The sequence below is a fragment of the Necator americanus genome, chromosome IV (assembly GCF_031761385.1).
Source record: "Necator americanus strain Aroian chromosome IV, whole genome shotgun sequence".
Classification (NCBI taxonomy): Eukaryota; Metazoa; Nematoda; class Chromadorea; order Rhabditida; family Ancylostomatidae; genus Necator; species Necator americanus.
In genome coordinates this window covers 29,132,733-29,160,147 of record NC_087374.1, presented here as the reverse complement: position 1 = coordinate 29,160,147, position 27,415 = coordinate 29,132,733, and the positions used below count along the sequence as shown (strand labels likewise).

Sequence of the window (27,415 nt, the reverse complement as noted above, 5' to 3'; positions counted from 1 at the left end):
ATCGATTTTTTTTTTCGGAAACTAATTAAGTAGCTAGCGATTGAACTTTATTTTAATTGTTTGAGGTGTAGCCAAGATTGTGGTTGACTTTTACTAACAGGCATTTCCGCGTTGTCACCTTCCTCGGTGCTTGAAAAATTAGGGCCGTAAGTGATTTCTCTTCTCAGTACCTCATCACCCGAAAGAAAGTCTTCAAATAGTCTCCCTACTCAAAGAAAAACGCATCTGCTAATGTTTGCCGTATGTGCTGAAACTAATAAGCTCAGCAGTATCGAGCACAATTTAAGTTGTAGATTGAATCGCCCATTTCAGGCTCTGAAGAAGGCGATATTGCCGAAAAGTTAGCCAATAAATTTATTTTACTACCTCGTGTACAGCTTATCAAACTCGATACTACATTCAACTATGCCGAGGTTCATTGAAAGTCGAACTTTTCAACTAATAATCTCAGCATTTGATGAAAATAAATATTTCTTGATTTGAAAAAAAAAACGAACGGTATAGATGAAGCACGGCACTGGTGTCATATTGGTCTATGAGGAATTATTGTGTCTACTTTGTAATTTTCTCAAGTGCTGGACGATCCGTCATTACTGACGTTGCAGATCCAGCATCATTTCCATCCTTTTCTTTCTTTCCTAGTTGTTCTCCTAGCTTTGACATTTGTTGACCTCAACCATATTAGGATACTTAACCAGTGCTTTGCTGAGCTCTAAGCTGGATCTTCCGTACTAGACACACATCATCAGAATCTTTAATTAATTATTTAACTAACTCGGATACCTACGTGACTTTGATTCCCCTTGATCTAGCGGACCACAGGCATTGTTTTTATTCTTTTCTTTTTCTCACAGTCTTCATTCAATTTCTGTTCTTCACTTCGGTTATCTGTCATGACGGGGGCTGGATCCTTACGTCGCATCCAGCTTCCACTTCTCATCAGTACTGCAAGCCAACTGCCCAACCCGTACTGCAAGCAAACTATTTTATCTCTTGTAGTACATCTCGTTGTTGGTCTCATCCGAGGAAGTTTACTCGTCCTTAAAACCACTCCACTATGTATTCCATTGACAGTGTCAAGCAACAGCCAAGATTGTTAACAGTCTTTATTACACCTAACGTTTCGGCGTTGTCGCCTTCGTTAGAACCTCGGTAGCCGCGTTGCCGTAATATTAGCGGACATCCGCGTTGTGGAATCGCTCCGGTAATCCAGCATGTGGTTTCTCTTGTGCTTGCATATCGATAAATGTTTCGCTGTGTCGCGAAATATTACTTTTACGTCGAAATAACTAAGCCACAAAATCTTAGTGTTGTGTGCGATTATACTCTAGAAGACATCTTTCTAGATGGCTCTATAGGTGGCTCGAGCAACTTAGCCGAAGTGGCGACTGTAATGCCTCAAACCTCTGCTGTCTAGCTGTGAACGTTAGAAAAACTGTCGAGTTGAACAGGCGAGCAAGAAGGTTTCGATCGATCATGCGGATTGCAAAAGCAGCCCACGCTGCTCTCCACCTTCTATTCCCTCAACCTCCTTCCTTCTGTCTGTTCTCAATGTTTAAAGCTGCTTAAAGAATGCCTGTGGTGCATGTTCGATGAATTCTCTATTACTATTCTACGTTGTACTGCCTCTTCCTCACAGTGGATGTTCTTTATGAACCTTTTTATTCTTCTCTTTTTTGCTATTGATTGCAATTCTACCTCCTTCTCTGCTTCATTTGGCTCCATTAAGCTCGTCTCTAATTTATTTCTACTTCTCGACAAAGGAACGATGTTGTTCATTGAACGAACTTTCCCAATGGATCTATCGCACCTCCTCCGCAATCAAGTGATACCACTTTCCACTACAATTGAGCCATGATTCGCTTCAGTGATATAGCATCGCCTTGTCTTACATAATCTCCAATGTCCAGGAAAGAGTTTGTTGTACGAGTTGTTGGTGCATCGATTATAACAGTTGCCTTGCATCCTCAAACATGCCCCGTCCATCATTTGGTCCATCAAAGCTGACCGTGGAACATTCGTTTCTACGTTGTCCAAGTCTTTTGCCGCTGCTTGAAAAAGTTAAGAAAGAGAGGTGGGCGGTGTACGCCGCAACCCCCATACCTCTTCTCATGCGGTTTGGATTTGGTCCTGTAGCCGGGATTGTCATCGAACATCAGCTTGTTCTTGAGGATGGACTTTATGCAGCGCTTTTATTATATAGCTATGAAAAGACATGTGTGGAACCCCTGGCAAACATAGGAGACCATTGTCTCGAAGGTTTTCCCAGTGATTTTTCTTGTTTCTTGTTTGGTATTATCAAAGGACGTGCCAGCTTGGGGGAAAGGAAGTTGGTCGGTGGAGGACCATCCCAAGAAATGCCTTTATCGCCACCCAATTAAGTTTCATGAGGTCAAACCTGACTTACTTATTACGTTAATTAACATAATCACCTTACATTGGCGTTTGCAACCAATCGAACTTCCAGTGCTCATCTTCAACGGTTGCGTCCGCCTGCTTCGCGACATTACAGAGATTTTCACAGTTAAGGCATCCGTCCCTTTTCGCCGCCAGCTTTGATGCTGCGGACTCATACTTTCCTCTGAATAGCCGCGGTCACGGTCGCATTGTTCCCCATTTTTCATGCATTCTCTCGTCGTGAAGATATGATATACTGTGCAGCTGGAATTGAATGGGGAATGTGGCTCCACACCAACAATGTCAGTCGATTTTTTATTGGAAGATGTTAAAGTCCCAATGCATTGTGACTCATGCTTCTGCAGGAAGAATCCACGGCAGTAATTCTCTCTGAATGTCTGAGGCAGGGGATGAATAGATGGCAAAGTTTGGATAGGACTTCTTCGTAGTTATTGATATCCATTCAGATAATGCCTCAGTATTCATTAGGCGCCATATTGGTCGCTTTCTCTTTTCCGGTTCGGTTAAACTTTTTCATGGGTAAGTCTTTTATAGGAATCATAAGAAGTGAATAGCTTTTGCTTCATGGAATTTTTAGCGAAGAAAAATCAACAGTGAAAAGGAGTCGTCGAAACATCCACCTGTGTCAGTTCTGTTCTCATTGTTTGTCGATTTGCTCGAGCCGGCACCGGTAGCACTTCCATCTGTCCCGATCACATGCAAGAGTTCCCCAGTGACTTCCCTTCTCACGAAGGGCTCGAGGGGCAACATATCTTTCTTTGAAGTACTTCGTGAAAAGGTCTTACCATCTGGTCGTCGGTTTTCCTGCGGTGCGTTTGATGTCGCATAGTATGCGATTGCTAACAGCTCTGGTTCAACAATTCTCATTAAAATTATATGCAAGATACATTCAACACATTATCTCCAACAACTTTTGCCAACCTCTTGTATCACCCGAAGATCATGCAGATTATTCCCGTTTGTAGTTGTGGCGCAGACGGTAAGCGGTTCGGCTGCGACTTCACAGTCCACGGTTTGAAGTCTACCAAGCCTTTCATTCTTTAGGGTCAATAAATTGGTACAAGATTTGTCTGGGAGGATAAAGACACAGATCTTATGATCTCATGTATACAATTTCCTTCACTTCCACCAAATCATCAGGCCGCATCGTTCATAAACCTCAAACTATTCCGAATTGTTCTATACCGCGCTTCTCCTCCTTTTATTCCTTGCTATGACTAGAAGAGACTCACCACTAATGTATCTCTAATCATGTATCGTCCTTAACTCATTTCATTCAATCAGATATAATTGTAATCATTCACTAAGAAGGATTAAGATGTTTTGACTCCAGGAAGTAGTAACTTTATGGGTTGGTAATAATTTTTGATGTGGACAATATCAGCAGAACAAATTAGATCCCTCATAAGCCTTTTATAACTATACTGAGCGCTATGTTTATGACCAAAAAAACCAATTAAGGGTGGTTTAACTACACACGCTACTCCTGGCTCTCTACTTCTCCAGTAATACTATATTCTTATGAAAATCAAGAAAATCATGGAAAAAGTAGTGATTTTGCTTCGTTTCGTACTACCGGTCTAAACTACTTTCTCTTCTTGAATATCCTCACATTGATGGATATGCTTCGAAATCAATCCAATCAATACGAAGCTCTCATTTCAGCCCATCACTGCGTGGTGTCCCGTCTGCCGTAAACTACGAAGGCAGCCATCATAGCAGTATTATTACTAGCGGTACTGTAACTGCGCGACCGATACACGTACAATCACAGATTTCCCCAAATCCTCCACCAATTCCGTCGAATCCTCCACCCGGTAAGTTTTCTTTCGTGACAACAACCCAAAAATAAGGACACTTATTGACACAACTGAATACAGTATACGCAATTCACGCAATTCCTACGTAGAATTATGGTAACACGAAAGGATGAGAGGAGGATAGGATGAAGCGAAGAGTATTCCCATAGAAAAGCATATTGGCAGCATCCAATTTCCAAACCAAGCACAATAAACCAACACGGAAAATTTATATCTTTTTCTTTCTAATGTGGATATGACATTTACGAATTAAGCAGGAACTTTTTTTCTCTGAATCCACTAAAACAATAGTTTTGATGTATGGAGTTAGTCACTGAGAGTCTATTTAAGTTTTCACGAATAACAGATGAATCCAAAGATGGAGAAATAAAAATAATGAATTATTGAGTTAAAATTGTAATAAAAAAGTCATCAAGTAAAAGAAATATCGAATAAAAATACTGCTTGGATTTCACGATATAAGCTAATTTTTTTTAAAATTCAAAGACTAGTTTTGCTTACTTGCAGTAGGCAGAAATTGGCATAGCTTAAATTGCAGTGCGTACGAGGTAATGGAAGAAAATCAAGTCGTAAGTGAGAAAAGAAAATTCCATGCACTTCTGCAAATTCTTGAAATCCTCCGAACAGATTGATCCTTTGATGGAAAACGAAATATTTCAATGATATTTCGGTGATGGTCCAACCTAGCTAATCTAAAAAAATAATGCTTGGACTAGTAACCCAAATTTTGGGGATAACCTTCACGGTTTCTCCGCAAAACTCCACTCGTTTTCGCATAATTTTCCTAATTTTCCGGCACCACATCCACGGTACACCACCACTCTTGAGTTATAACGTTAAGAAAACCTCGAAATTCGGATTTTTTCAAAGGATCACTTTAACCAATGATTAGAAAGAAGTCCATCAAAAAGATTAGCTATAATTTAAAATGTAATCTTTTTGATTGGACTTCTTTTTAATCATTGGTTATATAGCTCTAACATTTCTTTTACGTTTCTGATTCAATGTTCAAAATAACCTTATAAAAATTACATTTGACGTAATAGTCATCAAGATAAAAAATCACGGTGTTTAGAAAATACTCGGATTAGCTTCGTGAACTGTGCACTTCCGATATTCGGCACTATCCTCTATTTTTGCAAACAATCATTCTTTCATGAAGACATCTTTCATGAAGAGATTCTCTCAGGGAATGATAGAACTGATTCCTAGAAATTGAGATTTCAAAGATGAAAATGAATGAATAATGAATAAATATAAATAAACATATAATAAATGAATAATGAATAATGAGTGTTAGTGGAACTGCAACCCTCCGGCTATTTTGTGTTCAGTTACGTTCACGTCAACGTGTGTCGTTCAAAGTCCTTGTCCAATCTGTGTTTTGTGTGCGTGTCTATAGATCATTTCAGAATCACGTGTGCCAGCATCGGTTCGTAGCGCGGTCTCACCACGGCGATCCTTCAGGCAATCAAAACAATGGCCACCACCGAAAGGACTACCCACGCTTCGATACTGGCAAATTGATCCTGCCTCACAATCCAGAAAAGAGAAAGAACATGAACCGACGTCATTGCATGATATGGTTGAAGCTACAGACAGAGAAAAATCACCAAGACCTCAACGAAAAGCGAGAAAAAAGGATCGTCCCAATGGAACTGAAGCGACGCAGGCGCAAATCGTTTATGCAAAGATTTTTCAAGGACATGAAACAGTTGCTACAAACGTCAAAAATGATCGAGTGGAACTTGAAGAGGAAATTTCTACAAATATTTCCTTGGATGCAGTAGAAGAGAACAGCGGAGAAATTCAATACAATACAGCTACAGCTGCTACAGTTAGTGCTGAAGCTAGTATTCACTGCCTCGCCATCGAGAAATGTTCGCTGCCGGAACAATCCGTGCATCCATCGGAAATCCCAGAACTACATCTATCCGAACCTGAATGGGATAGCACCTCAATACAGGCTGACGTTCTATTGGAGCATTTCGAGGGAACAACGTTGCTGCATGTGCCAGAGACTACAGATTCGAGCACATCGCCTATCCCAACAATTGAACTGCCTAGAAGACGAGCCGGTGCTACGCAACATTCAGGAATTGTAAGGGCGCTATCACCGACTCCATTTAAAGCTCCACCTGTAAGGGAGATTACTCCAGAACCTGTTGAGCAGAGCATACAAAAGGTACAACCCCAACCTGTCACCCTTACACCGCATCCATCTGAGCATCTTTCTCTTCTGGTTGGAATTAATACCACTCCTAGACCATTCGTGCCACAGCATTCTGCTTCAGAACCGACGAAAAAATTCACCAAGACAAAACCCCTCAAGAAAGTCGATTTTACGAAGGCTACTATTATTCCTGAATCTTGGAAAAACACCACTGAAGTAGTGGATGAATCAGATATTACAACAGAACCACCGATTTCCTCTAGCAGTCCCTTAAATTCACCGCCAGTGGAAGGAGAAGGTGATGAGAGTGCGTCGAACAACGTGAACGCCCCGTACGACGGTGACGTGTCGGAAGACAACAAAAGTGAGAACGGTTCGATCGTTGGTTCAGATGTAGCGGAGGAACGTGAGCGTTGGATGCGAGAAGAGTTAGAACTAGCCAGAAAGGAGGAATTGGTCGGAATGGGAGGACCACCACTGCAACCAAAAAAGGCGGACCATCACCATGAGAAGGAAGAGTGGCGACAGCAGGCGATGGCTCTTCTGACTGACGATAGCCAGGCGGAGCGCGATTATGCCATTGTGGCAGCGCTTAATGAACGTCTGCAAGGGCTTCGTGATATGGAGGAGGCGGATAGGCAGAAAGCGATTGAATGTATTGAGAGACATCAACGAAATTTGGAGGAGCAACAGGATCAGCTCAGTGTTTTGTTGGACAGTGCGATAGCCTATCTAAAAAATTTGGACACAAGCCGAACAGCTCGAGAAGAGCAGAGTTTGCCAGAGCCCAGTAACGAAGCTATGACCCCTCAAAAGGAGGAAACTACTTCAAATGAGATCAAAGTGGATAGGTAGGAAACTTATGGGATCACTCCTCCAGAAGGGGATTTTTCTCTGCCTTTTTTCTGCTCCTTACAGCTTTTGAGTACCTCTGTCCTTTTGCGGTTCTGTTTTTGTTTCTCGGGCTTGCGTTGCGTTCAGGTTCTGATCTCGTTTTCGTTTCCTCCGAAATTCGCGGTCAACACCAAAAAAGCTTAGGATTAAGTGTAAAGCAGCTTTTATGCTGCACTTTCCGTGCTTGCATCAAATTAGCTTGCTATTCTTCTAAAGAGATTCATTTGTTTATATTATCTGTCTCCGAATCTTTGTTCAAAAACCTGGTGGCTTCTAAGAATCTCCGTGGTTCCTTCGGCAGCTTCTACCAACCTCCTAACTGAGTCAAGTTGGAGATGGCGGAAGTTCTTAGTTGCCACGATCCTTTCACGATATGTTGTGTGTTATTCGTGTGTCCGTTATCGTGTTCGTCCTGTTCCAGTCTGTCTGATGTGCTTGAAGAGTTAGAAGCGATCCCGGCTCGTTACCGAGGTCCTGCTGATTTCATAACCGAACACCTCACTCATATCGATCATGAAGGTTAAAAGCCAAAATATTCAACTAATAGTTATCTAGTAGCATGTATTTATTTTCTTTAAAAAAATCTAGTCAAATAAACAAAACCTACTTACAGGTCAATCTTTTTCACGCTCCACTTTTGAACAACGTACCGATAGACGCATGATGAGCGGCGGAGGCAGTCCAGTAGCTGATGTCCCAGCGAAGCAGGTGCAGGTTGAGATGATGAGAGGACATGTGAGAATTAACCATGATGATTTTACTGCACACTCCACTGTGACAGGAGTTTTTCTCTTCTTCCTGATTTGTTGGAAACAAATCATTCGACATTCTGTAAGTCATGTTCTAAAAGACGAAATGTGGGAAAATTGATTTCAGGGAAGTATCAACAGTCTTGGAAGCCGTATTCCATATTGTGAGTCATGCAAACAGCAGATAAAGTGGGTCCCTAGGAGTTCTTCTTTTGTTTTCCTAGAAATTTATGATGTTTTCCTGGAAATGATATGCAGTAAATACAGTAATACATAGATACACATAACCTACAGTACAAGCACACGCAGATTTGCAGTATTTTAAGTCAGAATTTTACTTGATTTGTGGTGTAATATGGCGTAAATGGTTGCCGTACTGAGACGTCGAGGTTTCTGATCGCTAACGCTAGTAACTACTAATTAATGCCGCGTCCGTGTAACACTGCTAGTGGCTGGCTTCCACCCTGAGGGCGGATTTGGCGAAGGTCCCATGGCGCATGGCGCAGAAGCTTACTGTAGCTTACTTTTCGAGAGCGCAACGAAATGTAGGATGGGAATCGTTAATTTTGAACCGGACTGCACACTTATTCTGACAAGGGCGACAACAAAAATTATTTGTAGCTCCTTCTGGGATTCCTAATAATACTCGTTTTGTTAACGCGTAATAGATCAATAATGGATAGTAAGTTTCCCCTCATTTTAAGGAGTTAGGCATTTGTTGAATGGAACAATTGAAGCACATCACTAAGTAGTGAAATTTTTTCTTGTCTTGGGATTTATTTAGCGTCCCGTCTTAAAGGAGAAGGCCTAGATAAGAATTCATATGGGTCCCATAAGTGAACAAGTCTGATGTTTGCTAGTAGATCTTTCTCCATGAAAGAAAACGATTTTCAAATGATCTTATAGTCAAGAAAAACATTTTCTTGTTTTTGACAACAGTCCAACAGTAAGTTAACTTCTCTCTGGAATTTTCCACGGTAGTCCATCATATTTTCTTGTGATACCTTTCGAAACACTTCCAGTCAACCAACCTCTCTCTCGAGAGCGATTCTGTATCGTATATTGTCTAACCGTTGACCTTCTGAACCTTAAAAAATAGATAAGGATAATGACCCCACAATGAGCTCCATTAATTCAATCTGATATTTCCATTTCAGAGGTGCGTACGTACTAGCAGCAGGACTCGCTTGGTGCCCGGAACATTTCGTATGCGCATATCGTGGTTGTGGGCGACGCCTTCTTGAATGTGGATTTGTTGAGGAGAACGGCCTTAAGTATTGCGAGAATTGTTTTGAAGCAAATATTGCGCCACGTTGTGCAAAATGCTCGAAACCTATAATTTCCGTGAGTTGCATAAATAATCCAGTACTTTTTTAATAGTTCAGTACTTTTTTCCTTAAATTATCTGTTCTACAATATCAATGGATTCTGTTTTCTTGAGTCAAAAGGAGCAACGGTCGCCATCAATGTCACATTATGTTCTGTGTCATTTCAAATGCATCAGAATAGCTATGGAACGTTAATGAAGTTGTGAGACTTCCTCTAACGGCTGCTTTTTACGGAACTACTGTCATTCTGGGAATTTGAGGGTTTTCACAAAAATGATACCACTTAAAAAACAAATGAAATAAAAATGAAAATGGAAACAAAAAGTAGAAAAATATTGTCGCGGACTGGATGAAAATGAACAAGAAAAATCTATAAATTGCCTGCAGCATTGGAAGTATTTGATTCTACGGTCTTAAGTCGGGAATGTTGAACATGATTGAAGTATGTAGGTGAAGTTAAATCAGCTAGTAAGAATGTAGGCTGAAGACCGTAACCTAAGCACCTAAGAAAAAAATGTTTCGACTGCGATTTTACCGATTTTGCCTGCTTGGACCAAACTAGCCGAAATAACAGCTGTAAGTCCTAATTTTATAGAGTTAGTTCTTTCATCCTTCGATCCGATGAAAAAGCGAGGTCAGTTTGATTTGACCTAAGGATATCTAAACCGCGCGTCATATTGTACATAAAATCGAGGGGATACATAAAGAACCAAGCATTTTTCTGTCAGCAATACTTGAAAATTAATCCAAAATAAAGTTAAAAAATAAAAAATACAAATAATCTCCAAACCTCTCCTTGAAATTTCGCCATTGTGAATTGAATAGATGTGTTTTTTTTTTTTGCGCCAACTAGGTTTTGATGAAATTTTATTCATAAAACTTGAGGTTCACGGAACGCGGATCCATACATACACGTTTTAGGATTGTCTGAATGCAATGCAAAAGAAATGGCACCCAACATGCTTCACATGCGCTCATTGCCATAAACCTTTCGGTAATACCGCATTTTATCTGGAAAATGGCCTCGCGTACTGCGAACAGGGTCAGTTCTTCTTCGATTCACGTTCACGTAATCGTTCACATTTTTAGCACAAACCCTTCACATTCACATTCACATTCAATTCGATTCAATTAGTTTTTTTTCAGACTGGAACCAGTTGTTCACGACAAAATGTGTGGCTTGTAAGTATCCGATAGAGGCCGGCGATAGGTGGGTGGAGGCTTTGGGCAACGCGTTCCATTCGAACTGCTTCAATTGCACGGTTAGTCCGTTTCTTTTTTTCTCTTTCTTTGGTGAAATTCCTCTCATATTTCTTCGTTCTTATCGGCTTTATTACAGCGTTGTCATTCGAATTTGGAAGGTGAAAGCTTCTTTGCGAAAAATGGCCAGCCTTACTGCAAGATGCATGCATAAGGACGTTATCGATACAACATACATGGAAAGAGGGTCGAAGCTTATTTCAATCTAGAGAACACCTCAATTCACCCAACGATGATGTGAACACCGTCCCTCTAGAATCAGCTCATCTTGCTTGTTTTTCTATTTTTTTAATTGCTGAACGAATTTTGCCGCTGAGCGTTTTTTTTTTCAAATTCAAATGCAAACCGCCCTTTCTCATTGCTGTGACCATACTTAATTTTAATAAACCTATATGCTCAATAAGGTGCACATTAAATGCTTGTTGCTCTTTCTCATATCTTCATTTGTTATCGTCACAGAATGTTGCTCTTTCGGCTCAAAATTTGCTGTGCAAGAAAGTATATGTGCTCGCATAAATCATTTAAAAATCAGTTTTATTAGATTTACTTCTGATACCAATAAGTAGTTGAGCGTATTATTTGTAGATTCACCGAAATGGGCCTACGAGTAATATCAGAACATCTCTAAAATAAAAGATATGTACAACTGAAACCAGGTTCAATCTATTCACCAAAAAAAAATGTGACACTGCAACAACGGTAACAAATGTGTAGAACAAAGTGAAGTACACGCTGGACTGAAATAGAATGACCAAAAGCACATAGTGACCAGTTCTACCGTAACGCGTATGACAAACATTTTCCCTTGATTCCAGTGCCTACGGAATTAATTCTAATTGGGTCCGTGCATTATAAAACATTAGCGCAGAATGCGAGAATTCTTTTTTTGAAACGAGCAGATATGAACAGAGTATAACACACCAATAGAAATGGATCTAAATGCGAAATAATTCGCCGAATGCAGAGATCACAGATTTCATCGATCCATCAACTGATCGCCCATCTACTCGTAAATGATGCCTCTTCTTTAGGGAACGGTCAATGAAGCTCCGTTTCGCATCGTTCCGTAACCACTTGATGCATCACCGTCATTAACAGCATCGTGTCCGTTCGAAAGAAGTGTGGCACCGTCCGCAACAGTCCGCGAACGGCCATTCTTTTCAAGATTCACGACGGGCGAACGCATGCTATAAATAGCAATTTTTGGCAAATATTGAAACGTACAGGCTATACACCAAGCAAAAAAACATTTGCGCGAGGCAAAGAGAAACAGGCCCAGACCACTGCGGTTTGACTACAACTATTTCCAAACTTTTTCTTATTCCTGCAAAATGTTCATTTTCCATCATCTTGCGAATAGGAAATTATAGGAAAAGTAAGAGAAAAATACCATCACTTGCTTATTGAGGCGCGAAACCCTAATATAATGTCGTACGAAGCTAGGATTGATCTTGATAAGCGAACTGCAGGGATAACCATATTTTCCGCCCATTTCTACTACTTTAAAGGCAGCATACCACGAATCTAGGGTGGTACGGATTTCAGGTGGGGTATCTGTATACGGGGTCGTAGATTATGGAGACCGGGGAGGTTCCGCTCATCTCTCCCTAAATCACTGCAAGCTGCCGGCCCCCGAATGCTGTTTTGTACGATGCCTTCTGTTGCAGCGCGTCACACTTGCACGCGTAGCGCCCCTTACTGCCTGTCGAGGCAGTCCAAATTGATTTTCGACTAATCGCAGGGCAGAGGCGGTGCAAGAGGTGGAGCATTGCAATAGACGGCGTCGTACAAAGCAGCATTCTGGAGGCGGCTGTTTGCAGTGATCCAGGGAGAGATGAGCGGAACCACCCCAGTCTCCAAAATCTACGACCCCGTTATACGGTTACTCCACCCGAAATCCGCACCACCTCAGATTCGTGGTATGCTGCCTTTAAGCAGTGCCCTAACTAATTTCCTAATGTTAACCTAAGAAACTAAGCAAAGCGTAGTGACACTTTTGCAAAGCGGTGAAAGAACAGACTTTTACAGAGTGGTGTTTAGGAATTGAGCTCAAACAGCTGATTACACAGTAGTCAGTTAGAATCCTCCTTCAGTCCTTTTCTTTTGACATTTAGAGGTTGGGACTTATTTTCGCATAGTTTTTGAGTTATCACTAAGCGGAAAAGAATAAAATCCTTCCTTTGAGAAAGCGAAAAGGAAAAGGATGACTCCACTTCTGCGACGTTTCATATTTGCAAGTGATGACTCGTCGGACACTAGCAAGCAAATCAGATGCTATGACGATGCCCCCGCCAATTTTCAACGTTAACACTTCACCAGCTCTGTTTTGAAAAATAAAACTGCAGAGGAAATCGGGATATTATTCAGGCCACACCATAACTCTTACATAACATGCATTCCAAAAGTTTCAATTTCGAGTTGTTGGGGATTGCTCCGGAAGTTTAAAAAAAAAGCAAAACAAAAAGGCTTTTTTCAAAGGGATTGTTTAATGCACACTTTCTGGTTCCTCTTCTTCGCCACCAACGCCCCCTTTTCAAAAAAAGAAAGTCAGGAATCAGGAGAGTTACTGTAAGCTCTTCTAACTCCCAAGATTTCGTAAACTTGGAAAGTACCGTGGAAATTACAACGAATCCCCCCACCAGACGCTGCCAACATTCAATTAATTGATTACCTCATTACTCAAATTCAACGCAACGCCGCAGCGTATAAAGGGTAAACAAAGGGTAAAGCACGGGTCACATTCTTTCACAACATTTGTCATTAAAACGCTCTAACAGACTAGTAAAACCAGCCCACGAATCTATGGTGGTTGTTTTTGTTTTACGGCCCGGAAGATACGGCTTTTAGGAAGAAATGGACGGAATCACCCCCCTCTCCATAGTTTCCCATCCCGTATACGAATACTCCACCTGAAATCCGTACCACTTCAGATTCGTGGAGTGATGCCTTTAAGCAACAGAAAAACGAAGAATGAGTCAGTAAGAGCTACTCAAATCAAAACGACACATATTCCCCTGCAACCTGTGACATATGTTTGAAAAGACGATAATAAGCAAAACGAAAGAAGAAAAGTGTAGAAAAAAAACAAAGATGAAATATCTGGTTCAAAGTTTACCTTCTTGGAGAAGGAATCTTCCTCGTTGATCTTTCATCGACAAAATGCAAATACTTGTGAGCTCTGGAAAGCAGGTAGACACTCAGTGCAGAACCCAAAAGACACCGTGTCCAGGTTGGCGTTCTAGAAAAGAGACTAATAATCTATGTAACAAATTGCAACAACTAAAGAAGACTCGCACTCACTTGTTGGGCAGCAAAGCTTTGATCAGCACAGCAGCAAGAAGACTGCCGAAGTTGAACAGTGTAGTCGAGAAAACACTGAAGTAAATTCCTTTTATAAAAACTACTAACAACTTAGTGCTTTACTTTGCACCATTGCCTCTGTAACTAATATGTAGCTAATTAATCGCAGCCACCAAGAAAATATTATCGAACCTGAACTCCACTCGATCCCAAGGATTTAATCGATGCATGTGGTGGCGGAAATATACGTAGAAACCGAGCCCAAGATTAGCTGTGAACAGGACCGTATTACTGGCAGCAAGATCCCCAACAGTGAAGATTCTAGAAGAAATCGAAGCAAGATATGATGAGACATCAAACTCTTCGAACAAAGTTTGTGATAGTTCTATTCGGATTTATTGCTGACGAAAATGGATAGTAGTCAGCGAACAAATTAATGAAACCGGTATACTTACACGTACATCGGACAGATCGCGTTGCTAAACTCGAATGTATAGATTGGTGAAATTCAACGGATACTGTACTTTTACTTTTTAGCTATTCGCTTGGACAGAAAATTCTGCAACATTCCAGCCAAAGTTTCTCTGAATATTTCCCATTAAGTTTGAAAAGAACTTCGCTGATGACGTCAGTCCAAAAATTTGTTTCACAGGGACTGTGACGGTCAAACTATGCTCATCAGATAATTTTTTAGCTTTGCTTTTTCGAACTCAGAACTCTAACGGCAAGAGTCAACCCGACTAACGACCGATTACATATTATCACGGAGCACGCCTGTTGAGCAAAGGTATCCATTATGTCATTTGTCAAAATGTCGATGGATTCGTGAAGCCCAGACTCAACAAAACAAGCGACGGACGAGACTCCCTCGAAGGTTCTATAGTCTGCTTAAATGAATCACAAACTATTTTTTGTTAGTGAAATCTCCTACTCTTCAGTGCTCTTCAGTTCGATTGTCCCTTGTTTGACTAAATTTGCAAATGATCAACTACACACTGAATCTTTGTTGAATATTGAGTTGAATAATAATGCGTGACCCCTTTCTTACGCTTAAAAAGGCACAAAGAAGTTGAAATTGTTTGAGACAATGTTGTTAACCCCTACAAAGAAATAGCATTTTAGTCCTATTTTTCCTTGCTTTCGCTGACAAATTCTCTTTTTTTTGAGTTAGTAGTTAAAGTACACAGTAATAATGAGAATTTCTATGAATTTTCGTTTCTTCCTTCTTTCTTGTTGAGGTTTCAGGTTTCCCGCCTTGCTACCAACTTCTCTCACAGTTCCACTGAACAGAATCCCAACAAAAGAAAAAACACAAGATTCTTCCAAACGGTTGTTACACTTGATCGCTGCCTTTAAATGAGAGGCGTGCTGACTAATGTACTGTATGTACCTATGTAATGTACCTCTTTAAGTGTCTGAATACAAGAACGCTTGTAAAACATATTTGGATTGAGAAAGCAGAAGATTCAAGTGCAGTATCTAACGCATAGAATCGAAGTCAACATTTGTTCAAAACCCAGCGAGAATGCAATATAACAGCCGTAGAAAAAATAAAGACGAAGAAAATAGGCAATGTACAATGTTTAACATATAGTATAAAACTTCAAAACTTCGGCACCAATATCATGTTTTTCGCTGCAGGAAATCGCAAAATCACAGTTAGAGTAACCGACAGTGTTAAGAATAAAAATCAAGTAAGAATATTAGTAATAATAAATATTACATAAAGTACGGTCAAAACGAAATAAAGCACGGTCCAGTTGTGCAAGAGCGGTGGAGCGTAGCGGTTAGGCTCGAGTGAGGACCCTTGTTATCACTATTCCTCACTGAAGTTCGCGATGGTCCCATATCGATTCCAACAATTTTTTTTCCATCGCACAGCTTCAAGCGCAGACTCCTACACTACTGCGATAGTCGGAGTCTGTGTTTCGACCCTCTTCACTTTTGTATGGTTGGGAGAGGGATCCCATCACCCGAGCTTAAAGGCATTACTCCGCGAATCTGGGGGGGTTCAGGTGGGTTATGCCTATACCGAGTTGTAGATTATGGAGAGGAGGGTGATGCCGTCTATTTCTTCCTAATTACCCTAGAAAACGGCGCTGAAGATACGACTTCAAGCGTTCCGGCGCGCTACATTATACAAGGAGTTCGATCGGAGGCTCCAGCCTTGTGCATGCGCCGCATCTTCCGGGCCGTTTTTTACGGCAATTAGAAAGAAATGGACGGAATCATCCTCCTATCCATAATATACAACCCCGTATAGAAACTCTCCACCTGAAATCCGCACCACCCCAGATTCGTGGGGTGATGTCCTTAACAGCGTGGGCCAGACCGTTTTTACCTGAGTAGGGTCCGAAGTGACGATTTGCTTCTTGCAAATCAACATAGTCTACCAGGTCCACTCTTTCGAGGGAAAGCCTTTTTATTCGTTTCTTTCTTACGATATACATATCCACACGTGGGTTCCGCATTTTTATCATAACAGAATGACCGGCTCACGCTCCTTTTCGCTGCACTAAAATGAGTTTATTGCACCTGCTAACCACGCACATACATTGCTCACTATAAACAAAGTAGCGCCGACAGTTGTAACCTCGCCGATAACAGTTGATTAGAATGTGACTGAATGGAACACTGACATTAAGAAATATCGTGTGCTGAAATCAGGGAAAAAAATGTGACTAATGAAGTAAACGGTCTTAAAGGCATCACCACACGAATCTGAGGTGGTGCAGATTTCAAGTGGAGTATTCTTATAAGGGATAGTAGATTATGGAGAGGAGGGTGATTCTGTCCATTTCTTCCTAATTGGTGTAAAAAACCGGCCCGGAAGATGCGGCGCCGCACAAAGCTGGCGCGCTCCAGTCGAACTCCTTGTAGAAAAAAGTCCGCCAGGACGCCCGAAGCCGTGTCTTCCGGACCGTTTTTACGGCAATTAGGAAGAAATGGACGGAATCACTCTCCTCTCCATAATCAACTATGCCTATACTATGCGCATACGAATACTCCACTTGAAATCCGTACCACCTCAGATTCGTGGAGTGATGCCTTTAATGGTGATGGACACGTTGGCCGCAACAGCGCTCTCTTCCAATAGTCTTTCTGCAGTCAATAAAGGTCGAGAAATTCTGTTTAAATAAGCGTACATTACATTAAATTCACTGAGTTTGATTTTGGATGAGAACACGTGACCAATGGACATGAAATTCTTTGTTCGATAATTCGATAATATCAGTTCGGAAACATTATTGATAACGCGGACGTCATTAGTGCATAGAGATAAGCGAGCCGTGCTTGAAGGGACATAGGGAATTAAAACCCAAAGCGCTATTGTCCTAATCAAACGTGTATTCAAATCCATAATAGTAACACGACATACGAACTAATTTCTCAAGTATTTGATTTGTGCACAAAACATTTATGTGCAACAATTTGAACATCTAGTAATAATGTTACATCTCCACAACCAGTCTTAGAGAGCTTGGTTATAAAGGATAAAAGATAAAGTTTCTGGGGTTAATCAATCCGCTTGGGATGCGCCCCCACGTTCACTTCAATTCAGAATCGTTTGAGGTTTACGAACGTGAATCTGGCCTATACAATGACTTGCGGTGGCTAGCCGATGTGTCAAGTCAGTGTTTTTATCCTCCCAGACAAGTCTGGTACCAATTTATCGAGCCCGGAGGGATGAAAGGCTTGGTGAGCACTGGGTTGGATTCGAACCTCCGATTGATTGTGCAGTAAGCGGAACCTCTAACCGCTACACTACACCCGCCCCAGCTTGGTTATAGTAGATTCAAAATGAAATGAAGCACTGTGCACTTGGGTAAGCAGCTGCGCTGAAAGCGGCGCGATGGAGCTTAGCGGATGGGTCGTGGTGGGACCCTTGCTAGCTTTACCCATCGTTGCAGTTCTCAATGGTTGCACCTACCGCGGTCTCCACCGCGCCGCTTCGAGCAAAGGCTTACACAACTGCTCTGCTCTCCACTCCGCTTGATGCAAAGATCGTTCGTTTTTGCAAGAAGACATTGCTGTGGTCACTTTTTGCCACTAGTTGCGGCGCACATCGGTACCGACCTCACTCTTATTCCAGTTGACTACGGTGAGCAACTCGTTGTTTAATACGCGTTGCCCGGAGCAACAAAAGTGAACTGACGCAGCGGCGCATATAAGCTGTAAGCAGCTGCGCTCGAAGTGTCGTTGTGGAGCTAGCGGCTGGGATCGACAAATCTGGGAACCTCACTTGCTGCCATCAGAGTGCAGAGGTACGGGTCCCACTACGGTCACAACAGCTGGCTTCGCCGCACCACACAGGCTCTAAGCCGTTTTGACCCAACTTTTTTACTCGTCAGAAAATACAATGCGGATCGTCAATCGAAAAGCATTTGTACTTCTGTGGTCATCATTTGATCATTATTTGGTCGCTAATTCATTGAGTGTGAGATATCAACTTGTAGATAATTTATGCAAGTAAGAAAGACATTCACATTACATTACATATACATTTACATTTTTCACGTGCATTTCCAAGACCTAGATTTAGTAGAAATCGACGCAAAATTTGAACATTGGGCACTAATGAATTTTTGCTCCCAATTTAAACGTGCCAACAATCCTTCATCAAGACATGCAAAATCCATAGAAATTATGAAAGCATGCACCAGACTCCTACGCTGACTGTCCAACGATGTGACGATTAGTCCTCCGACGACGAGGCTTCAGATACGGTGTATTTCTCAACTACTTTTATTTCTGATTTCTCCATTAGGAGCTTCTTTGTCACATAGGAAATGGTTTTGTCAAAACTGGTTTTATTTTTTACTGCACACGGGTGTACGCTGTTGATTGTGTGTTTATACTCTGATGAATTGTCGCGTTTTTGTCATTTTCGTCTCAGTCAATCAAAAGTCAAACGAACAAACGTGGGCCATTATGTGGATAAATACAAGTTTTTCTTCGAAAACTGAACATTTGTGGCAGTGTACGGGGAATATTGAGGATAAGCGTTTCGCATGCAGTAGATCCTTTTTCAAAACTCCCGCCGCGTGATGCACTATGTGCGTCATCTAAGCGCATGGTGTACCAGGTGACAGAAATTTGAAAAAAAAAAATTAAATCAGCCGCGTGCTTTTAGTTTTGCAAGAATGTGAACAAATTTTGTTCTCCTAACCTGTTTTCCTTGTGAAATGACGGAATAGAGAACGTGAAGTCACTATCGGCCCATCAGATTGTTCAAAACGTTTTAAACTAAGACACTTTTTTGAAGCATGCAAAACATTGACGGTGTTATCAATTGTTTGACGAAGTTGCCACAGTAACAAATAATGTTTTTCGGAAGATAAATGAGTACGATCAACGGAAGCTGAACGTGACCGTGTTTACTTCCAAGCATTTTTCTGTTAACTACAATGGAACCGGAGAAAGAAAAATGTTAACTTGAGACCTGTAGAAACAGTTAACTATCATCTTGCTAACTAGTTCCTATCCAAGTTATTTCTCGACCATCCACCATGAATTCCAAAGTTGCACTACGTTGTGTCATTTAGCACAATGATAAGAATAATGGTCAGTGGAACTCAATTTACGCTTCTGTCGCAGATTGAGTTCCAGTGACCACCATGCTTTTTACGAATAAAAATTGCAGCAGCAAATCTCTCAGTAGCACAAGCAAAACTTGTTTCCTGTCCTCCAAGAATACTACATCCATCCGTTTGTCATCCGCATCTGTCTCCCCCGTAAGCAAGAAAAATCACCAGCGGTTCTAATATCTCTTCTCTTTCCACATAGATCCAAAGAGGTCCAGGAGTAGATTATTGCTACGAAGAGACCATGGAAGTTCAGAGAATAAAATGTCATATACTTTCTAGTTCTCCTTTCTACTAGACGTAAACGTTTCCTTTGCAGCACACCTGTTCTCCTGTGACAGAAAAAGGCAGAAAATGAAAAGAAATTGCAGCTGCAGATCTCCCCGCAAAACAAACAGAACTTCTTTCCTGTTCTACAGGAATACTAGATCCTTTCGTTTATAGCAAAAAAAATCTTTCAGAGATGTCCTCTGAGAGTACCGACTAATCTTTGCTGCCCACTGAAGAAGGGGTTTTTACTTATATTCCAATCAATTCGACGTTTTCTCAAACCAATATTTAATTTCAAATCGTAAAGCAAATTCGGGTGAAGTCCCCTGATGCCCATAAAGTAACGAAAGCAGATTTCTAATGTATTAAAGAGAATACACAAATGTGTCTTGACTAAGCCTATATTTTTCCTCATAACTCAAGTTGTTTAGATCTCCCTAACATCGATTAGCCACGTCACAGCTTTAAACAATGCCCGAAAATCTTTTTCCTCACCAAGCATACTGCTAGATGCCGTCAGCAAAGAAAAAAGCTCCTTTCGAATTGTTATACATGTGTGATATGTACTGCACTCGTCACATACATCTAATATGCATGGTATATTACGCCATATGTATTGTTATGGGTGGAAATGTTTAACTTCAACACAGCTTTCAAATCACAAAAGGAATAACAAAAGTAGTGCTCATGAACTTGCGCGAGTAAAAAGAAAGTGCAATAGAACAAACAAGCAGCTTGTGTTATGAACATTTGTTCTTCATCCATACAAACTTTTGTTTGATCCACTTCGAGTAAGAGCTTTAAAAGCCCGACGATATAGTGCAACAAGTGTTATGGTTTTCTTAAGAAAGCACTAGTGCATTTAATGAGCATATAATTTGAATACTATTATCGTGGCCTAAAATGGGCTTCCTGTTGGAATGTATTGATCATCCAAAGACGGAATTTTCTGACCGTTCTTCTACCAGCGGGTAAGCTAATTTTATGTCTGGTGTCTGTGTATTGGAGATGACATATTGTTTGGACGGCACCCAACAGATATCACGCAACAAAGACCTATTTAACATCAAATGTGGCAACAGAAACTGATCATACCACCATTAACAAAAAACCAAACAATGGGAAATATTCGAAGCGTAGATGGAAGAGTTTGTGAAGACAAACGTACCTCGAAACGAATGTTGGGTTGAAGATGTGAACAGCGAAGAGCGTGTGAGAAATAGCACCGGAAGCTGGCAGATAATGCCTCATGAAAGAGCGATATGAGAGTGGAGGAAAGTAAGACCTCCAATCCACACGGCTTAGCGCACCCATACCGTAAAAGCAGATGGTAGCACTTCCGATTCGCAGTCGTTCGCTTCTGGAATTACATGAATGTACAGCAGAGACAGCTGTGGTATTCGCTGGAAAAAGAATAGAAACAAAAGACGCGTCACGAGTCACTGGAGACGCCAACGCCGTCTGAGGCATCGCCAGGAATAAATGGACGATAAATGCAAGCAAGGGCGATGACTAGGCGAAAACAAAATGAGGAATGCACGCCGTGGAAAAGCTGGCTGGTATCAATCCGTGACTTCTTCAACAAATATCCGCTTCCAAGTCTCCGCTGGTGATAACGTCGCGTTCGTGAGATACGAAATACGATCAAAAAAGGCGTTTCATGCCACCAATGAAAGCAAAGTACACACATTTTTTCGCCTGCTCAGCACACGTATCTCACGAACGCGGTGAATCTCACGCGTATTTCACTGAATTAAATGCACTATAGCACGTGTTAAAGAAAGTTAGAACAAAAACTTCCAACGAGAGGACCCCGCCAGGTGAAAAGATGACTATGCTCAACAAGCCGTGTGCATAGAAAAAAAGGTGCTCATTTATCAACATTCGGAAACCCCACAGCAACGCAGGAACCATACTCTTAATTGCTTTACAACCAGCGATTTATGTTCCTCGCTGCATGCTCACGCTTCACGACATTAATGTTCGTAACTGGTGAAAAAAATGAGATAACAACAAACGCATTATCGATTCAAGTAACACCCCATAAATTCATAGTTGAGAAAATCACGGAATTCAAACAACGACAATGATATGAATCACAGAAAAGGTGCCGAAAAGGAAGAAAAGGCATTCAAATAGTGTTCCGAAGGAAGAAGTAGGCGGAGAGTGGAATGAAAAGAGTGAAATGTACTCTCAGCGAAACAACTGTGCAAATCCTTCGCGTCTTTTTGTGCCTCGTCATCTTATGACTGCAATGATTCTGCGGAAATGTTCGTAGCAGCCTTATGAGAGGATAAGCACACCATTTTACACATTTGAGGCAACGAAATCTTATTCCATTGCTTCAAATGCAGCTTCAAAAAAAAGAGACTAAAAGGTCAATAAATAAAAAAGTTAGAGGCTAAAATGAAAAGGTGGATCGTTTCGCTCTATAAATCTATTTACCGATTTTCCATAGAACTTTCTTCTCAATAGGTAATAATCCTCGACTTTTATCACAACGTTCGCTTAGTTTATTGAGAAGCTATGCTAAGTGTAACTATATAGAGTAAGCTTAGCTTCTGAATATAGCTCCGATTTGCTTTCTCTAAAGCGACTCTAGTACAAACGTTACCATAGGAGCTCAACGTTAGACCAAGAGAACGGAGTGCTGTGTAAACAAGATGTGCAAATGCAAGTTGTTTGTAATATTAACGCTCCATGTTAATCATAATGTCCAAATTACGTATCTTATGAATTGGGCTCTTCACACAGAACGTTACGAGATCAGACTTCAGATAGTTTTTCTTCAAATTGGTCATTCTAAAAAAAATTGACAATTCCTCCTAGTAGGACGTTGTGATCCATCCTTTTGCAAATTTAACGGCTATTTTTCATTGGGTTTGAAGTAGATCACTAGGATATTTCTCTTCATACTTTAGAAGGGGGTAAAGCGAAAAAATTAGTGAAGCTATATCAATAAGTAACCAACCTGGCTTCCGAAAGAGTAAGGGGCGTCGACATTGTGGAGGATTTTATACAGGGGACAAACGCACCGGTTTATCTACGCGTCTGGATAAGCGTACGCTCAGGTCAATCGTTTAATTTCGAACAGTTCGCGATCGCTGTGTATCTCACCCTTAATACAGCAACAGAATATTTCAAATATCTCCCACTTAAAAAGACCACGTGTTAAACCAGGCGCAGCATCGGAACTCATTTATTTTTCCGAACTCAAACACCTAATGTAATCTAGCTAAGCAAAAGCAATTAATCAATCAATGACTTGTCAAGGAAGGTGAAATCCGAGGGAAGTACAACATCGTTAGTTTAAAAAAAGGTAGAATTTCGATTTACAAAGGCAAAATAGTATGTTTCAAAGGTTTTTTTTTCCTTTTCAGACACCGATAAATTTTAGAAAGAGCAGGGTTTGATTTGCAAACTGCACCAATAGTAACCAAAACATCCTTCTCTATAAGATAAATGAAACTAGCGCAGATTTGTTGGCACGCGTCGAACACAACCCGGTTGTATATCACCGAACCTACGTGAAAACTACTCTTTCCAATACGCTCCTGCTGATCATACATAGTTCGCGCAAACGAACCAGATTAAACTAGAGACCTTCTAAATAATGTTAGTGTATGAGATTTGATTTTTAATAGTCTTTAACATGCTGTGAAGGGCATACCGAGATAAGTCCCCTCACTATGCGCAAAATTATATTTCTTCAATGCCTCGTCGAGACGAATTACAACACTTAACAGATGAAAGTCGCTGGCAGCTGGTACTTTTTAGAAGTCTTCAAACAGATATCAAATTACTCTGTTCAGTTTCGCCGCTATCGATCATTCTACGTGAACATGACACCTTGTTAATGTTAATTTAGTATCTAAACGGACAAATCCACAAGGAAAAAATTATTCGTTTTGAAAAAGATTGCACACATTCTTATTCATTCGAAAAGAACTCTGTTGACGTGCTTTTACTGTTCAAAAATAATGTCTCCCCATCAAATTTGGAACTTTGATTGTGCAATGAAATGGAAAATGAGTACATTCCAAATCCGTGGATAACGAGGCGTTAGGCATGTGACACGTAGCAAATCCGATCACCCTGACGAGAGAAACAACACGGTACGTGATCCTCAACGATATACACACATTAATTGTGACAGGATAAGATGAACAAATGACAAACGAGATGAAAGAAGCAACCAGTTCCCCACAAAGTGGACTACCGCAGGGCAGAATGCTGCAAACGCGTGGGTGGGAACTGTTAGCACAAAAAAGCATTCCTGTCAAACCTTTCGCAACCGATGATTGATTGATCTTGTGATAGGTCGGTTCAAATCAACTCTGCGACTTTTAAGAGCTTCCGGTATGTTTGCTAAGATGTGCGTAAGAAAGGATGGAGAGCAGTAATATTGCAAGTTCGACCTCGGCGAAAAAATGTTTACGAGAGCTTCGTGCGCTCATTTCAAACAGATGTAGAAGTGTAAATAGATCATTTATTGTTAGCAACATAAGAGATCTGACGAAACTGATCAGGACCAAACATCGTCGTTGCCAACGAATTTTGAGAACTCTAATACGATAGACACTTTCGCACAGACTTATTTCTGGTAATTGAGTCCAGTACACCTATTTGGAGTGAATGATTGAAAAGAAATAGTGACCGTATCATAGAAAAGTAAACCTGGTATGGTGAGACCACATACTTGTGTTATGATGGAATGCCCTAACACTAGTGATTGTTATTTACGGATTTCGACACTGCGTTAATCCGAATATGTTTTAAAAAATTGCAATGAAGTACAAATTTCCGAAATTAAACTTAGATTTGAGGAATGTCTAAAGCAGGAAACTATATCTTTCTTGCATCTTTAAGGAAAAAGAATGACAACAAACTATTCGGTCTTAAAAGTGAATATATTATTTATACATATATTATTTAAATCAGTGAAGAATGCTGAGGAAACGACAAAGGTGTTCATCCATTCGACGTTGGAGGCAAGGAAGATGCACACAGTCCTCCAAGTGAAGTTAATAAGTGCATTGCAAGTCCAGGTAAATTCAACCAAAGGAACTCCCGCTAAAGTTCGAGAATTTTCAGAATATATTGCCATCAATTGTTTTCGATCGAAAAAGAGCAAGATCACTTTTTCTACTGTAGAGGCTTGACTCTCACATCGTCGACGAACAAAAACATCGATTCTTCACAACAGACAACCTCCAAGGATGTTTGGCCTTGGAGCGAGAGACCAGCCAAATTGTGGAAGATTTATTACTTTGTTGTAAGGCAAAGATTCCCCGGAGGGAAGAATATGGTAGAAAAATCCAACTATAAGGTTATTCTTAGCAAATTATAGTATGTTGCAAAGTCGGAACTGTGTACACAAGAACGAAGAGTATGTGATTAAGTGGTCCGTAAACAGCTGGCGCCACCTTGATTCAAGAATACTTTCAAGCGTACATGAAGAAGAACAGAAAATGAGAGAAATCCGTCGCCAAAAGCGAAGCGTTATCAGGGAAAAATTGCCGTCACTGGTCTTATGCAACATTACAACGCAACAGCAGAATGTAAAACTTGCCAACCCACTTATCAAAGTCCAAACAACATACGAAAAGATTAAATATGTAGGAAAAATGGACGGAAGCAACAGTTACTGAAGGATGGCGTACTATCGAAGCTGGTCAACACAGACTGATTCTAAAGGAGGAGAGAAATCGATCAGGGAGTGCCTTGTGCAAGGCGTGGCCTTGCATTCGCTCGCAACCCCAGCGCAGGAGAGATTACGAAGTGCGAATTGTGTGCATGTTTAACGGATAGAAAGCAGAAACAATAAGAAGTAGCGAAATATCGTCGTTAATTCGTTAATCTACTAAAAAAAAAGAACATGGAATATTCAACTGTCAATTACCTTCATTGAATGATATCCATAACAAACAACGGTGTAATTATGGACGAAGGCGATTTGAACACTCCCTGAAAGAATAGTATCGAAACCATTTCCTTTCATATAATCCGGAAATAGAAACGGTGCTCCTAGTCTGGCTTGAAGTATCTGTGTACATGTCAACGTACTACATGTAGTTCTAGTTGAATTTTCTCTAGGAACATATAAATCGTTTTAAAAAACCGCTGTACACTTAACCTATCAAGTTCTCTTTTCGTGGCAATTACTCAAAGAAAACCATTTAAGGGGAAAGGAATTAACGACCTTGTGATAAATGGGGATCCAAAGAACATCGCAGAGCGTTTTTTCCCTACTGTGGACAGTCACGCTCTTGCACTGAAACAAACGAATGTAATTCACTGCACTCTACAAAAGATGAGCAGAACAAAACCGATTACCTCATCAATAACTAGTTCCACTTCTCCACGCTTCACTTAACCATTCATTCATTAATTCAGGATGACTAAATAAAGAGAAGACATATTTGAAATATAAGAGAGGTTTTGTAGATTGCCAGTAGCGAAAGATGTTTGCATTTCTGTCAAAGCACAGAATACGTAAGCATCTTTCTTAGACAAAAATCTCGGTGGTTTTCACTTATACTCAGCAGTCCCGGAAAAAAATTTAGTTGGGATGTGGGAACTAAATGACGCCCTTACTTCCCGACGCTCTAACTTACTTTTTTCTTTAATTTACATGGTATAGGTCCTCTAACATTAATGCCTAGGTTTTATTTCTTGTTTTTGGGTCTTGTTTTTCTGGTAGATTGACTTGGTCATTTACTTCCATAAATAAGAGCGCAGTTGAGCGTCCTCCCTGCCCTACAACTTTCCACCCTAAACTTCTTCATTCGGGCAACAGGACCCTAGGAAGCACTGAGGAATAGTCATATAAGGACACCTAAAAGCTGACAGTTTGCTACACTCGAACCATATCATAGCGAAGATTAAGAAATTAGTTTAATTAGACAGATGCCTAGTTTGATTACTTCTGTATCTAAAAGACTGTTGAAACATTTCGTAAAATCGCTTTCGATAGCATCACTCTGCCTGCACAGCAATCGAAGATCGATCCTCACAACAGCAGATATTTCACTGCTAGAAAATCTCAACAGTGAGTGTTTCCCGCATGAGAACTAAATCTTGTACGCTTAAGATGAGTCACGGAAACCAGAAACAATGCGATCTCTCTGGACTACATGACCCTTGCTTAAGAAAACGAATCCCGAATACAATCATGAATAAGAAGTGTACTTTATGGAAAAACATTGCGCGAAGACCTCAATCTCAGATATCAAAAGAGAATTTATCGCGGTTATATGTTTACAACTGAGAAAGAACCATAACATGGTGTATGGTAGAATGGAGGAACTGGTTCGATTTCGCAGCTTTTCACGGTCAATATGATCTAATGAGCTAACACATCTACACGAGACTAAGCAAGAAACGAAGTTTTTCTGATTTTATTGGTTGAAATCTCTTCTAGGCAGTCCTCCTGTGACAACAGAATGAACAACAGTATTTGCGAGCAGCTGTGGTAACTAAAGCGATTTTTTTTACGAATGCAACAACAACGAGCAGGTCAGTCAACCAACGATACTGTCATGAGAAGGCAGATCTAAATTCTCCAAATCAAACTCGTGCAAAAACTCGACGAGTAGATAAGGGTTAAAAAATCTAA

General features: G+C 40.7%; 2 protein-coding genes across 5 annotated transcripts in view; one reads left to right on the top strand and one right to left on the bottom strand.

The window, feature by feature from the left end:
• The window catches only part of RB195_003097 (uncharacterized protein), a gene marked incomplete at both ends in the record, with an annotated part of 55,586 nt that extends 44,790 nt beyond the window's left edge, over positions 1–10,796 (top strand). For 2 of the 3 annotated variants that reach the window (XM_064200626.1, XM_064200627.1), the window contains 9 exons: positions 4,084–4,235; positions 5,651–7,262; positions 7,727–7,824; positions 7,919–8,013; positions 8,182–8,243; positions 9,212–9,398; positions 10,304–10,424; positions 10,529–10,644; positions 10,722–10,796. In XM_064200626.1, the coding sequence (XP_064056506.1) occupies positions 4,084–4,235; positions 5,651–7,262; positions 7,727–7,824; positions 7,919–8,013; positions 8,182–8,243; positions 9,212–9,398; positions 10,304–10,424; positions 10,529–10,644; positions 10,722–10,796 (2,518 nt within the window). Of the gene's footprint in view, positions 1–4,083; positions 4,236–5,650; positions 7,263–7,726; positions 7,825–7,918; positions 8,041–8,181; positions 8,244–9,211; positions 9,399–10,303; positions 10,425–10,528; positions 10,645–10,721 lie in introns of all 3 variants that reach the window. The other variant, XM_064200625.1, reaches the window with a different exon arrangement.
• An 873-nt stretch (positions 10,797–11,669) lies between these two features.
• Positions 11,670–25,705, bottom strand: RB195_003096 (uncharacterized protein; the record flags this gene model as incomplete). Of its 2 annotated transcripts, XM_064200624.1 has the most annotated exons (7): positions 11,670–11,829; positions 13,758–13,880; positions 13,943–14,017; positions 14,135–14,263; positions 20,966–21,043; positions 21,114–21,157; positions 25,700–25,705. In XM_064200624.1, 7 exons carry the CDS (start codon positions 25,703–25,705, stop codon positions 11,670–11,672), a joined length of 615 nt encoding a protein of 204 aa, XP_064056504.1. The 2 variants fall into 2 exon arrangements, with proteins under 2 accessions (XP_064056504.1, XP_064056505.1); XM_064200623.1 differs by lacking the exon at positions 25,700–25,705 and adding an exon at positions 22,769–22,800 and having other exon boundaries at positions 20,966–21,157.
• Positions 25,706–27,415: the final 1,710 nt, after the last annotated feature.